General features: G+C 35.8%; 3 protein-coding genes across 5 annotated transcripts in view; 2 read left to right on the forward strand and 1 right to left on the reverse strand.

Annotated features, from left to right (window-relative positions):
* Positions 1 to 3,137: 3,137 nt before the first annotated feature.
* On the reverse strand, positions 3,138 to 5,571 carry LOC113239315. Its single transcript, XM_026476241.1, has one exon. It carries the CDS (start codon positions 5,549 to 5,551, stop codon positions 3,866 to 3,868), a length of 1,686 nt encoding a protein of 561 aa, XP_026332026.1. The 5' UTR covers positions 5,552 to 5,571; the 3' UTR covers positions 3,138 to 3,865.
* Positions 5,572 to 7,787: 2,216 nt separating this feature from the next.
* LOC113239316 (mitochondrial pyruvate carrier 2-like) lies at positions 7,788 to 15,122 on the forward strand. 2 transcript variants are annotated; one of them, XM_026476242.1, is made up of 3 exons: positions 7,788 to 8,052; positions 8,144 to 8,184; positions 14,047 to 15,122. In XM_026476242.1, exons 1-3 carry the CDS (start codon positions 7,968 to 7,970, stop codon positions 14,278 to 14,280), a joined length of 360 nt encoding a protein of 119 aa, XP_026332027.1. In that variant the 5' UTR covers positions 7,788 to 7,967; the 3' UTR covers positions 14,281 to 15,122. The 2 variants fall into 2 exon arrangements, with proteins under 2 accessions (XP_026332027.1, XP_026332028.1); XM_026476243.1 differs by lacking the exon at positions 14,047 to 15,122 and adding an exon at positions 8,847 to 9,272 and having other exon boundaries at positions 7,857 to 8,052.
* A 4,791-nt stretch (positions 15,123 to 19,913) lies between these two features.
* Positions 19,914 to 26,118, forward strand: part of LOC113239341 (protein FAM160B1-like) — a 27,979-nt gene continuing 21,774 nt past the window's right edge. For both annotated transcript variants that reach the window (XM_026476289.1, XM_026476290.1), the window contains exons 1-5: positions 19,914 to 20,021; positions 20,096 to 20,236; positions 21,849 to 22,070; positions 23,242 to 23,664; positions 23,811 to 24,004. In XM_026476289.1, the coding sequence (XP_026332074.1) occupies positions 19,977 to 20,021; positions 20,096 to 20,236; positions 21,849 to 22,070; positions 23,242 to 23,664; positions 23,811 to 24,004 (1,025 nt within the window). In that variant the 5' untranslated portion in view covers positions 19,914 to 19,976. The remainder of the gene's footprint in view (positions 20,022 to 20,095; positions 20,237 to 21,848; positions 22,071 to 23,241; positions 23,665 to 23,810; positions 24,005 to 26,118) is intronic.

Below are 26,118 nucleotides of genomic sequence, written 5' to 3' on the forward strand. Positions count from 1 at the left end.
TAGTTTTCCATGTTGATGGACGTCTTTGTAGCATCATAAGTCAAGATCCGTGCTCACTGGCGCGTTTTCAGGCTTAAAATATCTAAGAAGCTTCACCTGCTCCTGTTGTCTGATGGCGCACTTAAGTCGACAGCTTAGATCAATACGACCTTAGACCTATGAACATAACGCCAACTTTATTTTATGGTATAGTATTATTTTTGTAAACAGCCATATTTATTTACTAATATTATGCTCTTCGAATTTTGTAGAAAAAAATAAAGAAACAAAAACTAAAAATTAAGTTGGCGTGTGTTTATTCCCCAGTGCCGGCCACAAAACCATTGAGGCGATTCTACCAGTCTTAAATAAATGGCTAGAGAGACGACACGGTACACTTACCTTCCGGCTTACGCAGGTGCTCTCGGGACATGGTTGTTTCGGGAATACCTGTATCGAATAGCCGGAAGAGAGCACACGGTGAAATGCCACCATTGCGTGTGTCTCGAGGATACTCCTCGGCACACAGTCGAAGAATGCCCAGCGTGGGTGGAACCGCGTCATGACTTGGCAGCAGTAGGCAGCGACCTCTCCCTCCCATCTTTAGTGCGTGCTATGGTCGGCAGAGACAGGTTGTGGGAAGCGGTGGTGTCCTTCTGCGAACCAGTAATGTCGCAGAAGGAGGCCTAAAGGGATGTAGCTACCTCCCTTTCTATCCGAAGCAGGCGAACGGGTCGCAGGAGGCTGCGTGGACCCATGAACGGCAGTCTTAGGGGATACTGTCGCTCATTACAGGTAGACCCGAGATGGCGGCGTACGTGTTCCACGTCCGCCTCTCAAGACGGCTGACGGGGAGGTAACATCTCTCCCCGGAAAGCAAGACGGGGTTCGACTACCAGTCGAACCGCTCACCGCCGGAGTCGCGAAGTAATGCGAAAGCGCCCCCGTGACTCCAGTACATGGTGAGGAGAGGGAACACCCTCATGTTTTAGTCGGTAGGAGTCCGACATAACCCTTGGGCTCGCCCGGTATCCACGAGGATTTACTGACGTTAAAAATAATATGTAGTGTTTATCGGAGGTATACCCAGTAGTTCCACGTACGTAGTTCCACAAGGAACAATTGTAATCCATCATATTATTGATTACTCATAAGTAAATAATATCATCATCATCAACCCATTTGTACGTCCGACTGCTGGGCACGGGTCTCCTCTGGGTGAGGGTTTAGGCCATGGTCCGCCACGCTGACCCAATGCGGGTTGGGGACTTCACACCATTTTCGAGGGTTGTGAACCTTCTTCAATGTGTAGCTCATGATAAAATTTCGCACATAAACTCCGACAAAATTCAGAGGTGCGAAACCGGATCCGAACCCACGACTCTCTGCTTGAGAAGCAGTGAGTCAGAACATTAAGCTACCACGACTTGTAAATAATAAAGTAAATTATATAATAATAATTATAACTCTGTGACCACTAGGGGCGTTGTGAAATAAGTCACACCAACATATGTGGTCCCCATGAACTGTCATGACACTAACCCATGGTGGACTCAGGGTCAATTTACATTACCAGAAGCAAATTTGTAACGAAATTTGTATGTACATAGCATAAGAATTTTATTTACTCGTTTTCAATATTATGAAACCATGCTGACTATAATTAATAAATTGAAGAAATCATAATACAATATTTAAATTTATAAATAAATAAAATATAAGTAAAAAAGTTTGTACGTTACATACATACATTACGTTCATTACGCTTTACTTGCAAACAATCCACGGCTTATCTACGTAGCCGTTATTAAGCCTTTACAAATTAGACGCTTATAGAAGCGTTGCAGTGGCATTACTGTGGCGATGCAGTCGCGCTACGAGTTTTCATACGATATTTAGAAGCGCAGTTGCAGCGCCACTGTCGTAACACGGGCGCGCTACTTTTGCAGTGACAATAACACGCATTTTCCACTATACGGCAAGTCGCGGGCGGCCGAATAAGTCATAATATAATACCCAATGACGCAACCGCGACCTTGCAGTAAAACTAGGCACTACGACCGGTCGCTCGCGACAGGTCGTTTGGTGGAAAATGTCACTTAGTGAACTAAAAACTACAAGCGTCTAATTTAAAGGATTTACATGCATTTTCCACTAAGCTGGCCGCGCGCGACTCAACCATTATACCATACCCATTGACGGCAGCCAGCCGCCCGCGACTACTCGCTTAGTGGAAAATGGCACTTACTGGTTGTTGCATGATCATCAGTCACCTTATTTAAATGAAATAAACAATTTCACAAATCACTAACTTTATTAGATTCACATAAACAGTGTTTTCTGCACTGATACAGATGGCTTACTTTAATAAACAACATATAAAAATATTTCCAATAATTTTCTCATTTCGCAGCAGCAACATTTCGCAATTTCATTGCTACATCTCTTCTCTTGTTATTCATATAAAAAACTATGTGTTAAGAATTGAATAATATAGCTAATACAATGCTTATACTAGGGTACAAAGGTAGAATTAATAAAATCCAATATTATCATACCCTATCTAGTGGACGATAGTTTTGTAAGGCTGTTTTGCTTGGCAAGTTCATTAAGTCTTCTTTTTTTTCATTACATTGTAAGTGATGCTTAGTCATAGGCTTACAAAAACAAAAGGAAGGCAAACATTAGATTGAAATTTAAAATAATAAGGATCACAGCAGGAAAATGCAAGTGTCAAATTAAGCAATACAATAAAGTATTACAAAAAGGGGACATGATTCAAATGAAAATATTAATAATCTTAAAACACGGTGGGATGCAAACATTTAACATGTTACAATTCTTAAAATAATTGTGACGTACCATTATAACCACTTGGAGCTAACATTCTAGTATTTTACAACAAAATTTGCATTCCATTACCTTAAATTTTAAAATTGAACAAATGGGAGAGTGGCGTAAGGGAAGTGAAGTCAAAAATGTTTATTGCTCCAGTGGATAGAGAAAAATATTTTAACCACATCCTCTCCAATTCTTTTAACTCTACTGTAGAGTTACAAGAATTGGAGAAGATGTGGGTTATATTTTTCTGTATCTAATGGAGCAATAAACATTTTTGACGTAACTCCACTTATGCCACTCTTCCATGAGGGGTGTTAACATTTCAAATATGCTTTCTCTAGTGTTGAGAAAATTAAAATATTAAAATTATTTATTATCATAGTACTTAAATTCATCAATTCAATATCTCATAAAGCAGGTTGTTAAAAAATAGGACATCAGGTTTGTGTGTACATGAAATGTACTTACAAGCAAATGTAAAAATAAGTAATATAAAGCATATTTGTATACAAAAAGAGATCTAGTCAATACACATAATAGTTTTAGAAAGGTTTTGAGATATAAGTACCTAATTCTAACATTTAAATCTATAAAATTCCTGGAGTTGCAATAAAATTATTTTGGAGTCACGTTAATGTACACGTCCATGAAAACTTGTGGCGGAATAAGGAGCACTTTAGAAATAAAATCATAGACTTTGTCTAACTCTTTTGGCCTCTCCAAACTTTCCAGAAAATGCATCCTATTGTGTACAAATGCTTGTACAAAAAAACTAAAAGTTATTGAAATTAATCTCACAATCAGTGTTTCATTGAAAACCTTATAACAGTAAAAACAACACATTATTTGGCTATTGGAGCAAAATAAATTTCATCACCACCCCAAGCCACAAAGAAAACTAAAATTATAAAAAAACTACCAAGTAAGAACAAATTTAAATTAAGTTAGACTACATTGTTTGAATCGAAACCTATAAATAAATATTGAAGCAAATTATTAGTTTCAGTTTAGCTGCATCTCTTTTGAATATGCTTAAATCAAGACATCAGTTGGTTTGCCCATGCCAATGATCTTGTGCATATTGAGGCAGTTCCATTGGCAATTTATTAAAACCTGTGCTTGGGACTGGGTTTGGTGCTGGGCCTTTTTGAGCGTTCGCTTGTCTGAATTTTGTAGAGTATTTGTAAAAGTCGGACATTTCAAATGGCTTTGTCTCCTCCCTATAAGGGATACATTTACCCTGCTCTATTACAGTAAGATTTTTTGGAGATTCTAGAGAGACGCCACTGGGTGAAAGTACAGGAGGACTTTGAGGCACTTGATTGGGACTCTGCATTGCTGAATGCCTTCCGGTTGATATCATTATCTCGTACGTTTGAGAGTTACCAATACTAGATGTTCTCTTGAGGCTGGAAGTCTTTTTAAGAACAGGAACATCTTTAGTCGGCGAATCTAAAGAAGTTTCATACCACTGCTTCTCTTTAACCTTACTGTCTGTTTGTGAAAGTGGTGAGAATTTATTGATACTAACAGAATCAAAATTACTCTGCGAATAACCAGACATTTGACTGACAGGGCTCATAGCATCTGGATATGTTCTTCGGTCTTCCCTAATATAATCATCGGTAGACACTTGCAGCTGCATATGTGCAGGATTTCTTATTACATTGCGTTCACGCAATGGCAATGTGTTAGGTACTTGGGCAACTCGTTCATTTGGGATATGAATTCTATCACTTGGTTGTTCTTGAATATCTGGTTGTGATCGATGCTGAAATATTTGGGCTGGTGGTCTATAACTATCAGCAACATTCTCTAAGTGGTGATTATAGTCACTGTGAGATGTAAGGTGGTATGTCTGTGTTCTCTGCAATGTGTTGCGACGGACACCTTCTGGGCGCCTCTTAGTCTGAGACTGAATGGCGTGGTGATGAAGTCCACCTAAATGCTGACTTTGCGCTTTTAGTTGAGACGCATACTGGTACAATAAAGGAGAGTTGCGAACACCATTTTGTTGGATAGAGTGTGTTGCCAGACCTCCATGCGTGTAATGGGTAGTAATGTCAGGGTGACTGGAGCTAAAGTGAGTTTCTCTTAACCTTGACACATTATGAGTTTCTGGAGCATTGCTGTAGTAAATCTTGTTCATGTACTCATTGGTCATAGTGTGGTGTCTATACATATGCTGTTGTTGGACATCTACATTTTCTGAAGTACCTTCAAGTCGGTTAGACAACGCTGGGTACGTATAAGACGCATGGATCGAAAATGTATCAGGATTTCGTTCTTGAGGAGGCGACGGGAAAAAATTTGAACAACTCGTTTCAGGACGACGCACATGCCGCGAGTGAGCGCTTTTCGTCGATATACCTGATATTGAGGGTGTGGACAGGCGATGCGAAAGATTTTTACGCAAATTCTGGTCTATATCAGCATTTCTTTCTATTCTAAGTCGACGAGAATTGTTGTCTAATCCGTCTTGAACGTCATTTCCATCCGTAGATCTCTCGACGCTCTTTATACTTCCGAGCCTGTCTCTAGATATTTCGGGACTCAGTGGCGCTTCAGGAGGCATAATACCAGTTAGTTGTACTTCTTGAACGCAAAGTTTGTACAACTCTTCATTTTTAGATGCCAACATTTGCTCCAGTTCCTTCTTTCGAGCTTGCAACTTTAACATCTTGTCCTGTTTATCTGAATGCAAATCGCTACCCATTGTGCTTGTACCCATATTCAAAATTAAACTTAAATTACACGATGCATGAGGAATAACACTAAACACAAGAGTAAATAAAGAAAAGTAAAATAAACAAAGGAAATTATAAATTCCCCAATCGTTGACACATTACATTACACACTCACACGCCCACACATTCTATCCATGTTTTTTTTTTTATGTTGAATTACAAATTGCGTTTTGCAAGTGCACAGTGGCGCAATGTAATGAAATTTGTGTAAAAAGGTTCGTACCTGTACTATCTGCCTGTTTCGTAGTGAAACGTTAATAAATATCAGAAAGGATTATTGTTTTACACAAGGGCTTTTAGAATTGAAGCTTTTATGAGAAAAATTAGATGCAACTAAATACAAAGCATTTTTATTTAAAAATAACTTCGAAAAGTTTTAATTTGCCCCTTCGCAATGACTTTTTCACGAACTTAATATTCTCCAAATGATATAAAAGGACTGCGACTGCGACCTTCTACACAAAACGTTGTAATTAGAGTTGTCATTTGTTGTGAGTATTATACTAGGGGTCGTATTCCAGAACTCTACTCAATGCTCAAGTCAGGACTTGATTATGATTTGAAGCATTGAAAATATGACCCTAATGGCAAGGACTTGAGTGTGATTTCTAGTGTTTTAAATCATACTCAATTCCTGACTTGAGCATTGAGTAGAGTTCTGAAATACGACTCTTAGTAAAGAAAATAATGACCCATATTTTCTTAGTGAATAAATTATGAAGAATAGCTAAAGAGCGTTACTATGAAATTAGGACTGCAGTAGACTAATTTATTGTATAATTTGACTAAATACGAAGAAATAGACAAAGAAGACACTTTGAATAACGTTTACCAAGCGTTTACCTAAACGGCTTTTACTAATGATGAAGAACAAAACCATAAGAGAAGAAGTATTTGCTCTAAATGTTTACTCAAGTGTAGACGTTTAAAGAAGACAAAGAAGTATAAATCTTTGACACTAGCCCATATTTTCAGACGAATGCAAAATCATGCTGTTGTTATTACTCCACTCTAGAGAGGGGACGAGTGAGAGAGAGAGGTGAGCCTCCCTATTTTCCTATCGCTAACTTCCCGTTGCGATCCGCACGAGTAACGGTTGCCACCGCTGAGCCGCCGACTTTAAGCCGACTACCAAATTTCCTCATTGGTGGCGGAGCTGTAAGAACGCCTTCGACGACGACTTCCCGACGTCTTGCCAGTTCCCAGATTCCTACGTGACCGAAGAGAGCGGCAGATGTCTAGCTCATCCTCTACTAGCTCTCCGGACTAGTGCCGGAGATGCCTAGTGGCAGTGTCCTGTGACAATGCCTGGACATAGCCACCAACGTAAAGGGCTCTCCTCCTTTCCTCAGGCCCTTTATTAGACCGTTAATAAGACGCGCTAGTTGCGCGCGTCACGATCGCCCCGGTCACACCCTACCTTTACCTGCTTTTTACTTTAACTGCCTTCGTGACCGAACGGTTACCACGCCGGACTGCCACGCAGAGGTCCCAGGTCCGATTCCCGGGTCGGGAGAAATATTTGTATGGCCTACATTTATTTCTCTCGTGAGTTTGGGTGTAATTTGTGGTTTACTATGTGTGTGTCCATGGCACCCGCGACACAGAGTTTTTCCTAGTGCGGGGCTATATTGAGTGTGTGCGTTATTATTATTCTTACTTCCGGGGAAGACGAACGTATTCGTCCCTGCAGATAGCCACAAACTATCCAAGTCCGGGTCCGCCAGAAACGCCCGTGAAGACGTATGAGTGGCAAAGGTCTTGGCCCAGACGCCCGCCGTACACTGGTCTTGCAGTTGAGCCCATAGTCTCTCTGGGAAACCTTATCTCTCGGGTCGGTAGATAGGGACAGTGACAGCAACCGCAAGTCGCGAGCAGAACCCGAACCGACGATTCACCGAGTTGGGTACGATATTGACCGGCCGCTTAGGCCGACCGCGACTCGAATGTGCTTCGAAGGTCGCCGAACCGACCAAGTGAAAACGAATAACCGATAACTCTAGTTAATCGAGTTAAACAACTCGACTCGCCCATCCCTACCAAGGTTGCCAGACGTACGAGATTTCTCGTACGTTTACGGGAAAACTCGTACTTTTACTGTAAGTGATACGAGCCCACTACGAATCGCGTAAGCATTTGTACGAGATTTTCACAACATTGATTGTAACTGTTTTTCCAAACTTTTCTTTATCTGGCAACCCTGATCGCTAGGCCACTCACTGCGTACTGCGTCACCATAGCTGTCACTAATGTCAGTGTCACGAGCTGACTGATCTGGTTTGTCGTGGATCGTGCAATCATTCCACAAGTTGAATTTAATTTGTCATGTAAATTTGTAGATCAAATCTAAATCCCTTTCTCCACATACCGTAGCAACACCCTTCGTACCGTTAACACAAAATGGCTAAAGTATACAAAGCTATTATCAGCGCCTCTGATAAGTTTGTGCCGAATGCTTTTCGTCCACTATGGGAACATCCAGCTGGTACGTACCTAATTAATTATACTTATTACTATTCTGTGATGTATTTTGTCCATAATTAAATGCGCGGTTGAGTAAAATAATTTTTTTCCAGGTCCAAAGACGATATTCTTCTGGGCACCGGCATTTAAATGGGTAAGTGTAACGCGGATATGGCCAAGGTCGAGCTATTTATTCCGAGACCTTGTATTAGGGCAGCGATAACAAGGGTACGGTACGATCGACGCATTGATTTTCGTACCTTTTACGATTTCAAAAAAATATTTTAATTTTCGTTCAAATATAAATTACATCCATGAGATAAGGTATCTACTTACATGCAATCGAATGTTTAACCTTGAATAAAGCGTTAGCCACTTTATGATTTAAATTTCTATAAAACAAATGCTTATCTCGACTGTGATGTGAAATATCTTTGTCTGAAAAGTGAATCTATGTTGATTGGGTACTGTTGCTCATTGAATTACTTTAAAAATATGTACATATTAATGTAGCAATATCAATTTGACACAGATATCAAACACAGAAACCTTTTGTAAAATTTTTTACATACATACAATATTTATTCATAAATTTTTTTTTTCAGCAATTTAATTGTCATTAATTTACAACTGGAATTGATTAGCTTTTTATTTCATTACTTTTGTAACAACATAAGTAGGCGCAATTAAATTGCATGTAGCACGATCATCACGACAGGCTTAGGAAATGCTACAATAAGAAAAAGAAAATATGCTGTAATGGATAAACTAACTGTCTTGTGGTTTTTCATTCTGATATCATCTTAACACTTTCAGGGTTTGGTGATAGCGGGGTTGGGAGACATTAATCGTCCCGCTGATAAACTATCCATATCCCAATGTTCATCCCTTGCAGCAACTGGTTTGGTCTGGTCCCGTTACTCCCTTGTCATCATACCAAAAAACTGGAGTTTGTTTTCAGTTAATGTTTTTGTTGCTGCCACAAATATCTATCAATTAGCCAGAGCCTATCAATACCAGAAATCACTGGAGCAACAAAAAAAATAAATTATTTCAGCACTTATGGTAGATCATTTGAAAAAAATATTTAGAATCTGTTTAACTTTTAGAGGGTTTTGTAGGCACATTTTAAAAGTAGATTATATTTTTATTTATTTTTATTTTTTAGATGACATTGGTGATTATTAATATTTATTTTACTATATTTATTGCTTACATAGCTCGAATAGTAATAAGTAGGGTGTCATTGAGTTATGGGAGCGTCTTTAGGTAGTTCAATTGAATCTCTGGTGGTTTTTCATTCTTTTAAAACCATCGTTGAGTGACTGTATAGCCTGCAGCATTCAAATAGAAAAGTCATGACAAAGAATACATACTTAAGAAAAAGTTATATTATTGTTGATGTTGTAAGATTGTAAATATTTTAGGTTCCTTAAAATGAGACATGGTAAGACTTCAATTCATTGGTCATCAAAGATTAAGTAGTGACAAATTAAACTACGGAAAAAATATTAAGACACAATCACAGGCCTTACTGTATTTAAAAAGGAACTTTTGCAATTGTAATATCATAGCTATTAAAATATTATTATAATTGAATCGATCAATCAATTTATTTGTTTGTCATGATCTTAATTTAAATAAATCCAACTTATTCTAATATAGCATGCAAATATAATATGTTATTCAACTATAATAAAGTACAATTCTTGTTATGACACTACAAGAACTATGAATTTTTAACAACAACATCTTCAAGGTGTGAGTCATGCTAAATATTTTACCACCCTCCCTTTATGGCTAGAATGAATTTAAGTCCTTGACCACCTCTACAAATAATTTGAAAGATCTTAGTCTTCCTTGATATCTAAACATTTTATGGGACTGTAATCACAAGTCTACAAATTATACGATAACGAAAATATTTAACAGCTTGTTTTGAAAATCAATAATCTGAGCTTCAAGTAATTGGTGCTCTATAATATAGTGTTAATTACATGGGTATTCCTTATCTGTGATAGAAAAGATTACTATCTTGTATTAAGGGTTAAATGCATATTCACCTGCAGGAACTTTACGCAGTTTTATTAATATTAGATATTAGAGACTATAATATTTCTAAATCTAAATATGTTAAAGTGAAACGTAAAATCGTTGCAATTAGCCCTTATTTAATTGTTACTAGATTGCTAATACACAAGACTTTCTGCCATATAGTTCAATGTTATTATAAAACTGGCAGATTGTTTAAACATAAGTAGTTTGGCACATTTACAGAGTACCTTTGTTTTATAAGTTTGTGGTCACCCTAGCAATATAAAACAATTTTACGTATTATTTAACCCCCTGACGGGGACTACAACTTAAACAATCTTTGTTAATTTGCCAAACACTCTTCAAGTGTACTTGTTATGTGCTATTTTACTGTTATTATGTGTTTAATACGTATTATTAGCCTAACTTTAACACTATTGGCACCATATTAAACTGATATCATGTGGAAATGTCTATTTTTGTAATACCTTTTTTGTTATGGGAAATATACTGTTTTATACATATTTTCGTTCTTACTTATTTTATTTTCCTACGTTTTTGTCAATATTGTGACTTCTGTATATGTAAGTGTTATTATTTCCATACTACAAGTACGTAAGTTTCCGTTTATTACCATTTCATGGCATCTCATTTACTCAAAGGCTAAATTTATATTGATGCGGAGTGGATAGGAAGCGAATTTTTGTAACGATATTGTACATAGCACACGCTCGAGATTGCTCGCGCGTTCCGCGGAAGATTTTGGCTCGTGTCTACTTTATACGTTACAGAATTGACCATATAGTTCATTATGTATAATATCGTTACAAAAATTCGATTTTTTTCCGTTCCGTCACAATATAAATTGAGTCGAAGGTGAAGGAAGTAACACATTGACATAAATATCTTTCACAGTCTCGCGTCGCTTACTTTTCTTAATTCTGCATTAGTCAAGGAATGGGTATTGGAATAGAAAATGGCATATTCGTCGTAAAAGAAAAACAGGTACTATTTTAATATTATATTGCACTACAATTAGACAACGGAATGTCCATTGCACGATTTTTTATTGGCTATTGCTCATTGGCATAATAACGCACGTTGTGGGGAATTATGTTATATTTTATAGTAGCCTATTATTTGCTAATATTATGTAGCTGTGCTAAGATATAGATAACTTTGCAACACTGATACAGTTATCATTAGGGTCCTTGTAGATAACCTTAGAAGAATTAGGTATAGTCATGCATGCGCATTTGCACTTATTAAACGCGCGATAGAAATGTTTATAGTAATGTCAGGCCTTGCCGAGCCATGGTAAAAACTAGAATAAACTAGCAAAAATACCAGGTATTGTTAGGAGTAGGTACAACTCTCGGAAGAAATTAAGACTTCAAAAAGCAAATTTAGATATATAAATGAGTTTGAAACTTTTGTAGGTTTTGTTAAATATACAGCATATTTTATACAAAAAGCTTAATTTTCTCTTTTAGCTTAGTAGAAAATATTATAAAAAATAGTATTACTTACTGCCTTTATAATCAGTAGTAACTAAATGATCTTAAATTTCAAACTTTGCTATGAATAGAACTACAGTTCACAATTAATATTTGCACCTTTGTTATGTGCTTTGTTATTGTAATTTTTTATAATATTAATAAAAGCACAGTTACGTATGTATCCTAAGTAATTAAATGGCTTTAACTTAATAAACATCAAATATGACTTATAATAAATAAAAAATCTAATAATGAACTGTAACGAGGGTATAGTTACATAGGTACATACATTACTACGTAAGAATCGTTTCATATTAGTGTTTTATTCAGGATAATGGTAAAATAAATACTATCGAGAACGTACAAAATGTATTAATCAAAATAGCAAATTAGCTTTAAAGTAGTAGGTATAACCTGGTTTTATTAAATAATCAATGAATAGAAATTAAAATTATAGTAAAAAATCTGATTATTGATATCTTTTGCCCTTACTGTAGATCTACTCAACAATAACTATTCAAATTGATTTTTATTCAAACCAAAACTGTAATAAAAAACAGTATTTTGAGAAAAAATACTGCTAAAAGTATTGTTCGGTTTTGTGTTTTTTAAGTTAATAACATTAAAGATACGTTTAGCTTACTATGTATAGTAGATATTAAAGAATTCTATCCAGCTGTTAACTTTGCAAAATAAATTATTTCTATTTAAGTACGAATCAATTTATTTACCCTCGATAACAGACAACTGACTTGTTGTAATGCACCGGGATTTGCAGTGTTTTGGTTTGATACGACAGGACTCTTGGTGCTAGATTCTAGTGAGTAGTGTGTACCTACTAAATAAAAAATGCGAACTATGTAGTTCGCAAATTGCAATAAATTTCGTATAAATGCAGCACGCGCGCTAATAAGTGAATGCATACAATACTGATTGACTATTTCTTGTTTAAGTATATGTTTATTAGAATTCCTGTATTAATGTCTATAGGTACAAGCGCAGTTAATATAAGTATTCCATATCTACCAATTCCCGCCACCAATTACCTACGTAATTTACGTATTGAAAAATGTTACTACCAATGCAGTACAGCCCTAGCTGCCAAGTTACTGTTGATAGTAACTACTATTACGAAAATAACATTTTAATTCTATTCTTCCTTCCAACTATGAAAGCGAGGTAACTGTGATTAACGACTATTTTGGACCTGTGTAGTAGATTCATCTGATACTAGTTACTTCGTTTTAAAAATCCACATGCGTCCCGCTACCAGTTCCAGCCCTAGCAGAGCTGTAATTTACTGTTGGTAGCAACTAATACAAGAAAATAACTTAGTTATTTCTATTCTATTCTTGCTACCAACTATGAAGTTTTATGAGGTAACGTAAATACGACTATTTTGGAAATGTATAGCAGAAGAATAGTAAGTTTTAAAGATCCACATGCGACTGGATTTTGGAAATAAATTACATCTAGAAGTATAAGTACTTCTACATGTTATTTTTCTTTTTTGTAGAATTAGCAATGCGTAAGTTCACTATAAAATAGCTTGCTTACCTATTGTGACCTTTTTGACCCCGACCTACCTACTACCGTGAGATTACAGTGACAGATATAGCTGGCAACCGCGTAAAATATTTGTATAAAAAATGTTGTTTCTTCTTGTGGCCGTTGGCGGCGCTGTATAATTTGTCATACAAAATAGTGAAGTAATGTACACGGCAGTCGCTAGCCACAACTGTCACAGTAAACTCGTGGTAAATACACGTTATCGAGTATATTTTACTTAGAGGATAGAAAAATAGATTATAACCAGAATTATAGACGAAATTTTTTGAAAACTATTCTGCCAAATCATTACGGTGACAACTGCGCTCCGATCGGCCAGCCCGAATTCGAAACAATTGACGGGTGTCGTCAATTGTTTCATTTCAGATCGACCAGTTTAGCTTTGCTATAATGGACGAAAATTGAAAAATTACTTATTTAATATTCAATTACCGATGAAATGTGGTTCCGTTTGTTTTGTAATTACATGTCTTGCTGTTTTTACCACACCACCGAATGGAACAGCCCCCCCATTATTAGAGATATTATCTTTATTACAATAAGTACAGAATGTTTTTGGAATATACGGAAACGTACATACGGGTCAGTCGTTGGCGCTGTACTATTTCAGCTTTCTAATTTGTGGTTTCAGCGTAAACGAGAGTTGATATTTAAAGGTGATATAAGGCCCATTTGCCCGATAAGTTGCCAGGGATGAATGACCCTTATTTCGTCTCTATTTCTGGTTATATACTCGATGATGCACGTGTAAACGACTAGCCGATTCTGGTTTTGTGTCCTTTTAACTAGCTGATTATTACCTACGTCTACTTGATAAGTCTGGTCTAAAAAAACGTACGAAATAGGCCGTCTGTTTTTTTCTTTTCACCTCTACATTCAACAAATAAGTAACATGATATTTGCAAATTTTACAGGCTCTTGTAATGGCGTCTTTGGACGATTTCCGTCGACCACTGGAGAAGGTGTCCACTACGCAATCTGGGAGCTTGGCCGCGACTGGCTTCATATGGACTCGTTATTGCCTCGTCATCGTCCCTATTAATTATTCACTTTCGTTGTGTAACTTTATGCTGGGTTTGGCTAACGGTGTACAATGTTTCAGAGCGTACAGGTACCAGCAAAAGATAAAAACTGATAAGGAAGCATAATTTAAATGCGTAAGAATACAATGACGTTAAAATACGCATCATATAATCATATATCTAACAAATGATTTATCAACTAAATGATCCTGTCATTAAGCTATATACTTTATGTACAACAGGCAAGCCAATTGTTCTTTGCTCTCGAATACGAAAACGCCACTAAATACTTTTATTACTTATCTATTTTACGTTCTATTTTATGTTCTATACTATAGATTTTATGAATTTCAATAGATTTTATATGGATTTTTGCTATTGCAATTCTCTGAATTTATATTTTAGGCCTGGTACCAAAATACCAGGTACCTATCTTATCAAGTTATCGCACACTGCTTTGTTTACATAAACGCGTATGTATGGGGCACTCACGGCGATAGTGCTAAATTAACATATCTAATATAATAATATAACGGAATAGACCCCCTGCTTAAAGGGCAGGCGTGGCCCCAAAATAGTGCGCCGCTCTTTTTAACTTACTACACCACATCCTTAAGTAGAGTTACGGTCCCTTGAAATCGGTTAGTGTAATAATAAACTTTTTAGAGCTAACTTATTTGTTAAATGTTTCAAGTCTTGGCATTTTTACAAAGAACCTACTTGTGTAATAACAAAAAATGCTTGTCAATTTTTACCTAACACAACTAACATGCATCGAATATTTATTAAAGTAATTTCTGAAGTCATTGCTTAGAAGATACTTGTTCTAGCTACATGTATTATAAACTATTGTATATACTATATATGATGCTTAATTTCCTCCACTAATATTTTATACTTATTTCCTTCTTAAATATATATAAGTTGTTATTCTAATCAGGTCTGCCTATGTACACCTGGCTGCTACGGATGATAGTCGAGACGCGCGCGATAAAATTGAAATAAGCGCGCGCTATTGGTTTTCACAATCAGATTTAATTTAGATACCCAATAGCGCGCGCTTATTTCAATTTTATCGCGCGAATCGCGACTATTATGCATAGCCATGCTACGGGGGCTGGTATTTTTTTAATATGTAGTTCTATTTTAGTAGTGCTTGCCTCGCCTACATCTACTTTACTTACTGTTGACTGTACAAATAATTTTCTTATACATAATACATTATTACTCCTGTATTTTAGGCTCAATTTACATTACGAACTTAATGGATACGAATTGTTATAACTTTTGTATTTTTGTACATAGCGTAATAAACTTTATGCCGTGTACGTTATACAGTACAAACTATAACTCTAGCCAGATTCGATACAAAATGTTTAATAAAAACGTTGCTATGCAACCAATGATAGTTCTAGCTCCGACCGAAACTCATGTACAAAAACTAAGGATCTCGTGATTCGAGAGTACGGCCCCGGGGCCAGGGGCCCAATTTTAAAGACGCATGATACAAATGAAGCTTCATATTTGACATTGTTTTTTTATTTCAATTGGTCGAGTATTACTTATTTGACTGTAATTGTTTCGGACAGATTTCTTACGGTGAACGGGAGTAGATCCCCAGATACGAGCTAAACACGTACGATACATAATGTACGTTATATACAATTGACATAAAGTTTGTTATGCTACGGTTACAGAAATTCGCTTGAAATTAAGCCTTATTGTCACTTACCTACTAACTTACTTGAACCCAACGTTGCGTACTAGTCTAAAAGTCAGTTTGTTATTTTTAAACCGTAAAATAATAATTACTAAACAATTTGTCATACTGGTGCCATAACTAGGTATGTTTTAAATTAATTAACGAGTTAAAACGAATATTATATTATTAAATTAAGAATATACCCAGTTGGTACAAGTACACGCGAAAGCGTTTGTGCTTTTTTATTTCTTTATCGACGATTTGACTAGTCAGCTTATGGTGTGTTCATTAATCCGAATTTATTCAGTAGATTGCTGAAATTGAAATACTTTTATACATAACTAGATTATTACTTCGTAGTTTATATTATATGCATTCCTTTTGTAGAAGTAGTAGATATAAATAAACGCATCAAAATTAATGTTACACTTCATTACGTAACGCAACTTCTCCTTAAATACAATGACCTTTTTAAAGCTCATTTTTGTCAAATGCAACAGATGGTGGACGCAGTTTGAACTCTAGATTGATTACTCGAGACCTATAGATATAATTGGATGTATACACGCAATAATGTGACTATTACTGCGTTCCGTTTATGAAGGGTATGGGTGCTGGTGAAATTACAGGCACATTATGGGGCTTGTCAACTTATGTCTCAGGGTGACAGGGACAGTGGCAGACTTGTTTGTCCCATCACTTGATCTCATAAAAAAAAGATAGAGATGTATGTACCTATTTGTAAGAGTGCATGGTAAATGTAGTTTATATATTTAAGATTAGAAATTGGCATGTAAATATTAAATGCGCCGCTTGAGACCGGGGGAACCCGTCATTTTGCCAATTATGCGACCTACGTCTTACGCCACTGCAGCCTACACTTGTGAGGGCACGTATATGAAAGCAAAGTCATACCTCTTTGGTGAATTAACATTTCCTTAAAAAAGCAAAGCATCACCAAAACAGCCAAAATTGTTAATGTGTTATTTTGTTAGACTACGACTATGACCGATGTCTGAGCAGTTTTCGATAATTTTTAATTTTACGACGCATGAATTACGACGCCTCGCAAACTGCACACGCTGAACAATATGTATGACGAACTTCACATAAATTTTTGAGTAATATCAACACCACGAAAGAAAAAATATACAATATACTATTATAAAAAACTGTATTTATCATTCTATGGTCTACTCTACACAGTGCTACACTATGAATCAGGATCTATATCGAATGCACAACGATATGAATAATGCTATGCCTACTTTAGATTGGTTTGCAATTAATAACCTGCTCCTTAATGAGAAGGAAAATAATTGTGTGAAATTTACCTTACCCAATATAGACGAGGTTTAAATCTATAGTAAAACGAAAACTTTATTCTAAAGGTTAATAAACAGTTTCTGCGTACTTGGATGACAAAAATGTCGTAGTAGCTGTTGCAGATATTCTCATTGAAAACCGTCGCCGCATCCTAAATTAACAATAATTAAGATATTTTCGGTTATGTGAACGGTCTATTTATGAGTGGCCATAGCCGTTTATATCTTTCTTTTTTGCTACAGAAAGGACATTCATTTACCGCTTTAGTTGCTTGCACGATGCGTTTGCAATAAGAATTATTGATTAGATTGTGGTAACAGCATCTGTAGTTTGTGATTGCGCGACTTGGAAAGAATAAAAACAGTTTTTTATTTTTTGGTATTAGTAATTAGTCCTATTAAATAATATTACTCAATCTCGACTTGATAAGGAATTAAACCAAATCAAACCCAAAACGTTGATGTATCAAATGCACTCTTTTTGCGTCTGTGGCCGCACGGTTACCACACTGCTCCCGTAGCATGGCTAGGCATCAAAGTCGCGACGCGCGCGATAAAATTGAAATAAGATCGCGCTATTGGCTGACTCGATCAGATGTAATTTAGATAACCAATAGGGCGCACTTATTTCGATTTTATGGCGCGCGTCGCGACTATCGTGCGTAGCCATGCTACGAGAGCTACGAGAGCTGATCTGCCACGTAGAGATCTCGATTTTAGTGATTTTTCTTGACAATAATATGAACAAAACAGTAATGTGCAAAGATTTTTTGTACTATGATTAATACAAAAAAGCTTGAAGTGTTGCTTTAGGACAGTGTGAAGAATAAATAGTGGAAGCGCAGACAGAACATCACAAAGGGTCTAAAGTAGAGAACAGAAAAGACCGACTCACCTTCAAGACAGCTTTTTGAGCTCTTTCAACGTTTATTAAAGAAGATTTAGGTACTCCACCACATGTAGTATGTTAGAACACACAAAGGCTTTTAAAGATAGATATCAATTTACGAGCCCTTGGTGATAGTAAATCTACATGCAGATTAAAGCTCAGAGTATTATCAATCATTACACCAAGATTATTTGGTATGGGAAGCTAGCGTAAGATTGGGGCAGGAGTATGATTGGTCGTCGAGACAGGTGTGAGCTGTGATGGAGGAATTGTGTGTTTTTAATTGTAAAGGGAATAAATTTCGTTTTTCCTACATTTAATGTTAAGCCTTAGTTTTTGGGCCAGGAATAAACTAAGTTGAAGCCACTCTGAGCAATGCCATACACCTATCGCCAAGTAACCCCATGAAATATTAGGGCAGTGTCATCGGCAAAAGTCACTATATTCCCTTTACGGAGCTGGAGATCACAAAGGTCATTCATATAGGCAAGGAATCATATGGGGCACAAAACAGTGCCTTTCGGCACGCCATAAACTTTGGGCAGATCTACACTTAACTCTTTCTACCACCAATCTGTCAAGTAATCTGTAAACAAACTGTCCCTTCTACCATATTTTCCAACTTCTGGAGCAAGAGTGGTAGTATATAAAACTAAACCAAACCTATAAAACTCTTTATATCTTGATATGGAGGTAATATATTTTTATAAAAAGTGTCAAAGTGCCAGATTAATATGCAAAAAATACACGTAAAATTATTATTATTTTAGGCAGTTTTTATTCTTCGGGTTCGGGCCTCCTGCAATAACTACATCCAATTTTATGCCCAAATTATGTATGCATCTGCCTACGTGATATGATTTTTTTTTATTTATTAAGGCTTTGGCGAAGCCAACAGCCTAAACATAAAGTTTAATTATGTTTCTGTAAATATGGCCGCCACAAAGAGGATAGGCAATTTGAGGCGGCGTGCTTGGATTGACTCGGGATTCCTTAAAACGGGCCGATACGGGTATTCTAGTTCGAGATTCGTATAATTTCGCGTTTTAATCTTCGATTAAGGCACAATAGCACTATCCTATTCCACTTTAAACTAGATTTCACAAAATAATTGAAAGTCGAAATAAAAACGAAACTTTTCCCTCCAAAAGGTCCAGAGCGAATCGCTACGTGATATGATCTTTTCCATCCTCTAAGGATATGATAGACAGATTTATAAAATACCTTAGGCTATAGAACTTCTTGACATGTAGGTATAGGGCTAGGATGGAAAAAATAAAACTATCGTCACGTCAAGAGCACGTCAAGCATGACACTTAAGATTTAAATCCAACTATATGACGCTTACAATACGAACTGTCCAATAAAGTACAGCTAAGAGCACATCAAGCTTGACACTTTGTACTTTGGATATCGTAAACGGTATAGAGTTTGATTTAAGTTTTAAGTGTAAAGCTTTTCGTGCTCTTGACCCTGTACAAGGTGTCAAGCTTGATGTGCTCTTGACTGAACTTCGTAATTCCAATATTATTATTATTTTTTAATTTTTCGGGTTTACCCAGTGTCTTATTTCATTATAAATCGGAAAAAAATAAAAAAGCGGACAGCTCTAGCAAGTTAACGATTTTTTTTATGACTGTTGTTGTCAAGCAAAAAAAAAAGGAGTGACTATGGTATGACTATGTTATACCATAGATGAAAGTATTATTGTCATACACAGTCATACATTTCAGGCTTTCAATAATACACATACGTTTTTGTATGTCGTTTTGGTCTCAATTTGGCTTTGTATGTTATGAAATTAGTTTACAGCTTCTATTAGTGATTTAATATTCATGAAAATGTGTCCATCTAACGTTCCTCGTAGTTGTAGAGAATAAGTAACAATTAAAAACATAGGTGAAAAATGTTTAGTAAATTCGCCGATGCCCTACAGACCGCTGCAGACGTCGTAAGTATTGAACAATTTTATTATGTGAATAGCTCATGTGACACGCAATCTCGATAAACGCAACTAACTTTCAGCTGGCCCCTCCAGCATCAAGGCTGGAGGATTTTGAATACCACTGGAAAATGATACTGCATTTTTATCAGAATTACGACGATAGCAATAAAATCCATGTTGAAGACACAAGAGTACCACATCATCTACATGAAATGTTACAGGTAAAATTGTGACCTTGAATTATTCAATTTTCAAAGTATCTTCATTGTTTTAACAACATTGATAAATGACTTGCTCACATTATGCTCAAAACTTCACAATCAAATGTTGAGATGTTGTTAATACATAACCTTGGCTCTTACAATAATGTGCAAAACATTTTAGATTCTTTAGTTTTAGAGTGGCATTTGTGTTTGAAAAATCGCCATAATTATATTTAGGCTGCTTCAGAGTAAAACTTAGTAAGCAAATTTTAGGTAAATAATTTTATAACAGAGTACTACTCCCTTAGTAAGTATTCACCGAACTGTAGTGATAGTCACTTCATAATTCTACAACTTATCAAAGATTATAAGACCTTAAAACCTGGTAAGAAACAGCTAGTCTGCATCGTTACTGGTAAAAAATCTTGTAAGTCACTTTATCAATTCAAAACGTAGCAAGTATTTGAGACGTGCTAGTCTTTAAAGTAGTTAAAGTGCCTTACTAGGTATTTGAATTTGCAATTAGTGGATTGTTGTTGGTGTAGCGTTTTTAGGTTCACTTTGGGTCTGGTTGAAAAAATGACAAATCAAAGCAAGTGCTACTAAATTGTAACATATTACTTTCGCCCTGAGAAGAGGTGACTGTCCACCTGTGAAACCTAGAGATAAAATGATCCCTGTGACATTTCAGATCTTCATTTCTTGGATTCAGAACTGATACAAATCAGACATAGTGCGCAAATGCTCTTAGTAGAATTACATCAACAATATCTATGTACTAGGCTACTTACGCTACTACACAAATTGTTGATAGAATTCTACATTTGGCGGATTTTCATGACTGCACCAAGTCTCGATTTATTCCCGGGATGAGCAAATGCATGAGACTGAAAGCCATAACTTGACCAAATTCCAAGATGCATGATGCAAATGAAGCTTCATACTTGAAATTGTCATTTGATTTTGTCAAGTTTTACTATTTGGCAGTAATTGTTCCGGACGGTGAACGTGAATAGACCTGTATAGATCAGACATTGCTGAACAACTATACAAATCTAAAAAGAGACAGTACAACAAAAACTTTTTGTTATATTTATTTTTTTATTTATTTTATATCAAGTGACGGGACGAACAAGTCATGCGCCTGATGGTAAGCTACATGTATACGTAAGGCAGTGTCTCTGCGCCCGTCACCCTGAGACATAAGTTGATAAGTCCCATGTGCCTGTAATTTCACCAGCACCCTTATCCTTCAAAGCCGGAACATAGTAATGCTGACATTACTGCTCGGTGGCAGAAATAGGTAATTTATTATGTTGTGTAAAAATTTATGAAACAATAGTTGTGGTTCACGACGTTAGTAATAGTCCTGTGAGGTTACTGTTCTACAAATAACGCTGTAAAAATTATAAATTTTTCTGATTACAAAATTTTATCCATGGTATAAGTATAAGGACTTGAACTTATCTACTTGACGTGTTTTTGACTGCACAGAGCCATGTTCATAGCTAATCCTACTCGCTGTTGTAATTACACATAAGCAGAATTAACATTGTTAATTCTGGAGACATCGGATTGAAACCTCCAAAACGCTGTTTTTTATTTAATAATTATGAAATGTTTTTTGTAGCTTATTGTGGAAGAAGAAAAGGATCAGGCCGAAGGTACAATGGGCGGGTGCTTGGAGTCTATAGTCCAAAGGAGAGTATGTTTATTAGATGCATTACCAGCACTTGTAGCTACTGACCGCCCACCTGGCACAAGAGCTCTTGCACTAAATACAGCTACACAGTTATTAAGACGAACGAAAGAGCCGTGCCTTAATAGCGCTAGTGTCCATAGGCCGCTTCAAGTAAGTACATCGCAATCACACAAAACTGTATCTTTGAGAACTGTGAAATGAATCAAACAACCATCAACGGTCTGATGGTTTGGTGTCAACATCATCATCATCATGTCAACATCTATAGTGTGTACTCTAAGTTGAGGTAAACATCCGTTTACCTCAAACTAGAGTACACACTATAGGGTTTTCCAATAAGAGCATAACAATTTTGTTTTTCAATAAAACAGAATAATTAAGCTGAAATTTATTCCAGGTGCAGTAAATATGTTACATTTAAGAATGGAATTCGATTTCGTTCATATGACCACCGCAAGCACGTTTGCAGCGGTAACAGCTGACCAAACAATCATCTATTGCAGAGGCAGTTCAATAATTGTGTAATCTTGCGAAATGATCCGAATGAATGGCCACCTCGCTCATGCGATCTAATGCCGTGGATTACTTTTGATGGGGTTACGTTAGCCAACAACATCAAATTAACTCATAAATAATATCAAAAGTGTAATTGCCAACGTGTGTGGAAGAGTAGTGGAAAATTGGCTATAAAGAATTGAACACTGCAAATGTGCTCGCGGTACTCATATGAACGAGATTGAATTTCATTCTTAAATGTAACATTTATACTGCACATGGAATAAATTACAGCTCGATATCTCAATTATTTTGCATTTTATTGAAATACAAATTTTTATTTCCGTATTGAAAACCTCGATAATATTTAGCACATTCAGAACGGGATAAAAATGACAATTTATGTTGTCCAATGGGACAGATTTTAGGGAAAAATAAAATTATAAAAATTTGACTATTATACAGGGTGGAAACGTCAACTTTAGCACTTTTTCACAAGGATGGATTTCTTAGTATATCAAAAGTGATGACCTCTCGTGGTACCACTGATGGGTGAGTCATCCATGCTCCACCAGTGGTATATCTCGGGACAAACGTGTTAATTGATTGCTCTACAATGCTATTCTAGAGGACTGTACCATCGTAGCAGCGCGACTTGTATATGTGACGCACGCATTCGCATAAATTTGCGATTCACTCGCGTCGCATAAAGTGTTAGGATACTTCTTTTGCTCCTGACAAGAAGAAATGTTCCATATAATTCATGAGTACTTAAATAGTTTTTTACATTTACAATGTTTACTTTGAAATGCATTTTTCTTTGCAGCAAATGTTAATCCGGTGCAATGAAAGCCCAGCATCACCAACTGAGAAAGAAGAAGTGGAGCTACTCCTCACTCTGTGTGGCCTTGTTAGAAAAGAACCAGGATTAGCAAATATTTTCACCACACCTTTTATAGAAGACAAGGCTTCGATGTTAACTATCCCAGAAGATATTCAAAAGTTGATACCCCTCCGGAATAAAGTTCAAACTCCTAAAAAGAATCCTCTGTTTGAAGTTGAGATGCCTACAACTCCTCTTAGAAATGTTTCAATAGTACGGACGAGCTTGAAAGACGAAAGTTGTAATGCCACTTCAAGTAGCTCAGTAGCTGAGGAGAATGCATCAAACAAAAGTCACAAAACTGTCTGTGATGACAATGATAAATTTCTTTTAATTGATTTACTGTTGTCTTACTTGAATAGTGCAGTGAGTGTCGTTATTTTGTATTGATCTCTCAATTCTGTTTTTTACCACTACAGATTTTTTTTTAAATCTCTAAAATGAATTCACTTAGCTGAGTTATCCATCAATTAATTTGTACATTTTCCCTATCTAATTTATAATATTTTCAGGATAACCAAGTAGTGTTGCGCGCTTGCGAAGGCATAATGATAGTATCGTCTTTGCCAGAAGACGATATCGCTAATCTGGTGACGACGTGCAGCCCCTGTTGCGAGACCATTGTGGACAAACTAGCAACCAAATACAAGAACGTGCCAGCTAATGTTGACCCTAATGATGTCGATCATCTAAACATTACGTGGGCGTAAGTATTTTGACGTATTATCTTTTATATATATATATTCTTACACAAGTGTCACAATTTAATTTATATTAAGAAGTGGTAATTTTTTACGACAATTAAACCGACTGTTCTTGGCCGTTGTTTGCACAAATTCATTTAAGCAGCCATGTTTCTATAATAAGCCTTTGGTTGATATTCAAAATTTGGCATTTACGAGGCTTACAACTATAGTGACACAAGAAACAACAATGGCGAACTTCCATATAAATTTTTTTTTGATATAAATTATATGCGTCTGTTTATGAACAATATGTGACAATATGGAGTTTAAATTCCTGAACACATTTGGTTTTTGGTTTACTATTATGAGAAGTCTGAAATTAAAGATATTCCAGTTTTAAGTTTTGGAGGTTATATTTTACATTGAATAAAATATATTCGGTGCATTGTTATATTAAACTAAACTACAGTAACCTTAAGCAGACTTAACGAAAGTGAATGGTGTCGTGGGTTTGTGACGAGACGAGATTCAGAGGCAGAGATTTTATGATATAACCAAAAAGCATGAAGTTAAGCCATGACAAAAGAAAACTGAGTTAATTCATATTGATAACTCAGACACAAATTGGACGTAGTTAAACAAAAATGATCCAATGCACATCCAGTCACTTTCGAGATACGGCAATTTGAAGTTAAAAAGTGTTTCTCACTCTTTTTTTATTTTCAAAACTTATAATGTCATGTAACTCCAGAAATATGTATTTATGTTTATTTGTGGGATTTTTTGCTGATCTAAGAGGTTAGACTTTAGGAACCGTTTGATAGATATAACAAATTTTTTGATAATTTTTTCTCGAGTGGAGTGTTTTAGAGAAGGAATTATCTGCTTTACTTTTTGTAATAAAGTAGTTAATCTTTTATTACAAATCTGTCCAATCAGGACATTTGATATTATGTGAAGTAACCTAATGTGCATCTATCTATACGTAGGTACTGAAAATCTTTTTTTTGGCGGCTAGATGTCGCTTAGCGTCAGGAGATAAGGAAACTGACAGTTATAGATATCAGTCTGGTTCCATACTAAGTAGTCATTTGAATTTCTTTTAAATTTGATTTTATTCCAGACTTAGATAGGCCTGTAATATAATTTGAAAAACTAAATGAATTTATTTTATTCAACTGTTATACAGTTGAAGACGCTAAAGTATTCTTTTAACAATGATGTCGTCATTGTTCTTTATATTAAAGTGTGCTTCTGCATACTCGGATGGCAAAAACCCAGATAGTGACTTGTTTAGCTGTAACACGTTTTCTCGATCTATGTATAATTTGAAAGAAATATTGTAAATTATATAACATATCGCACTGCTATTACAATAGTGTTGTAACTCAAAATACGTGAAATTCAAGATTATACCATTTCTGAATGTAAAATTTGATTGTCTACACGGCAATAAAACCATTTTTAGAATATTGTAGGCAACCATTAAAAGATGTCCACTTAACTCAAAGTGAGACACACTTCATGTGAGCTAGTTCTGGTCAATATAGCCCATATTCAAAAGTTAAGTTTTCCCTTTTATTTTTAAATATATTTGGCAAATTGGAAATTGCTTAGATGTCAGTTATAAACTGTAACCTATACATAAATTTCAACGATTTTTCGCGGGAAGTGTTTTTCATCAATTCTGAAAAAATACTCTTATTGAGTGAATACACTATTGCATTAACAGTGCGACATATGCAAATAATTATTTACAAAGAGCCTCCTTTACTTCTACTTGAGATTCTTACTCATTGTCCTCAGGGGAATCTGCCTTACGAATTAGTAAAGTATGATCAATGTAACGATTTCAAAAGTAATTTGATTACATAAGAAATAAGGATTATTTGGGCTTAAGTAACTACCAGCAATACGGAATGATATTTCCTGTACAGATGAGAGTAGTAGTTAAGACAATTGATATATTTCGTCGGTGTTTTAGTGAAAGCATGTTTTGGTATTTCACGGTTATTTTAAAATATTTACATTCTGTTTTAAATTAAATTTTAAAACTTAGTTACATATTGATATTTAAAAAAGAGCGTAAATATTAGGGGTTAAAGTATGAAATTGCCGTTTTATTGCAATAGGT

Source organism: Hyposmocoma kahamanoa, unplaced genomic scaffold, assembly GCF_003589595.1.
Source record: "Hyposmocoma kahamanoa isolate Upper Pololo Valley unplaced genomic scaffold, ASM358959v1 99879, whole genome shotgun sequence".
Classification (NCBI taxonomy): domain Eukaryota; kingdom Metazoa; phylum Arthropoda; class Insecta; order Lepidoptera; family Cosmopterigidae; genus Hyposmocoma; species Hyposmocoma kahamanoa.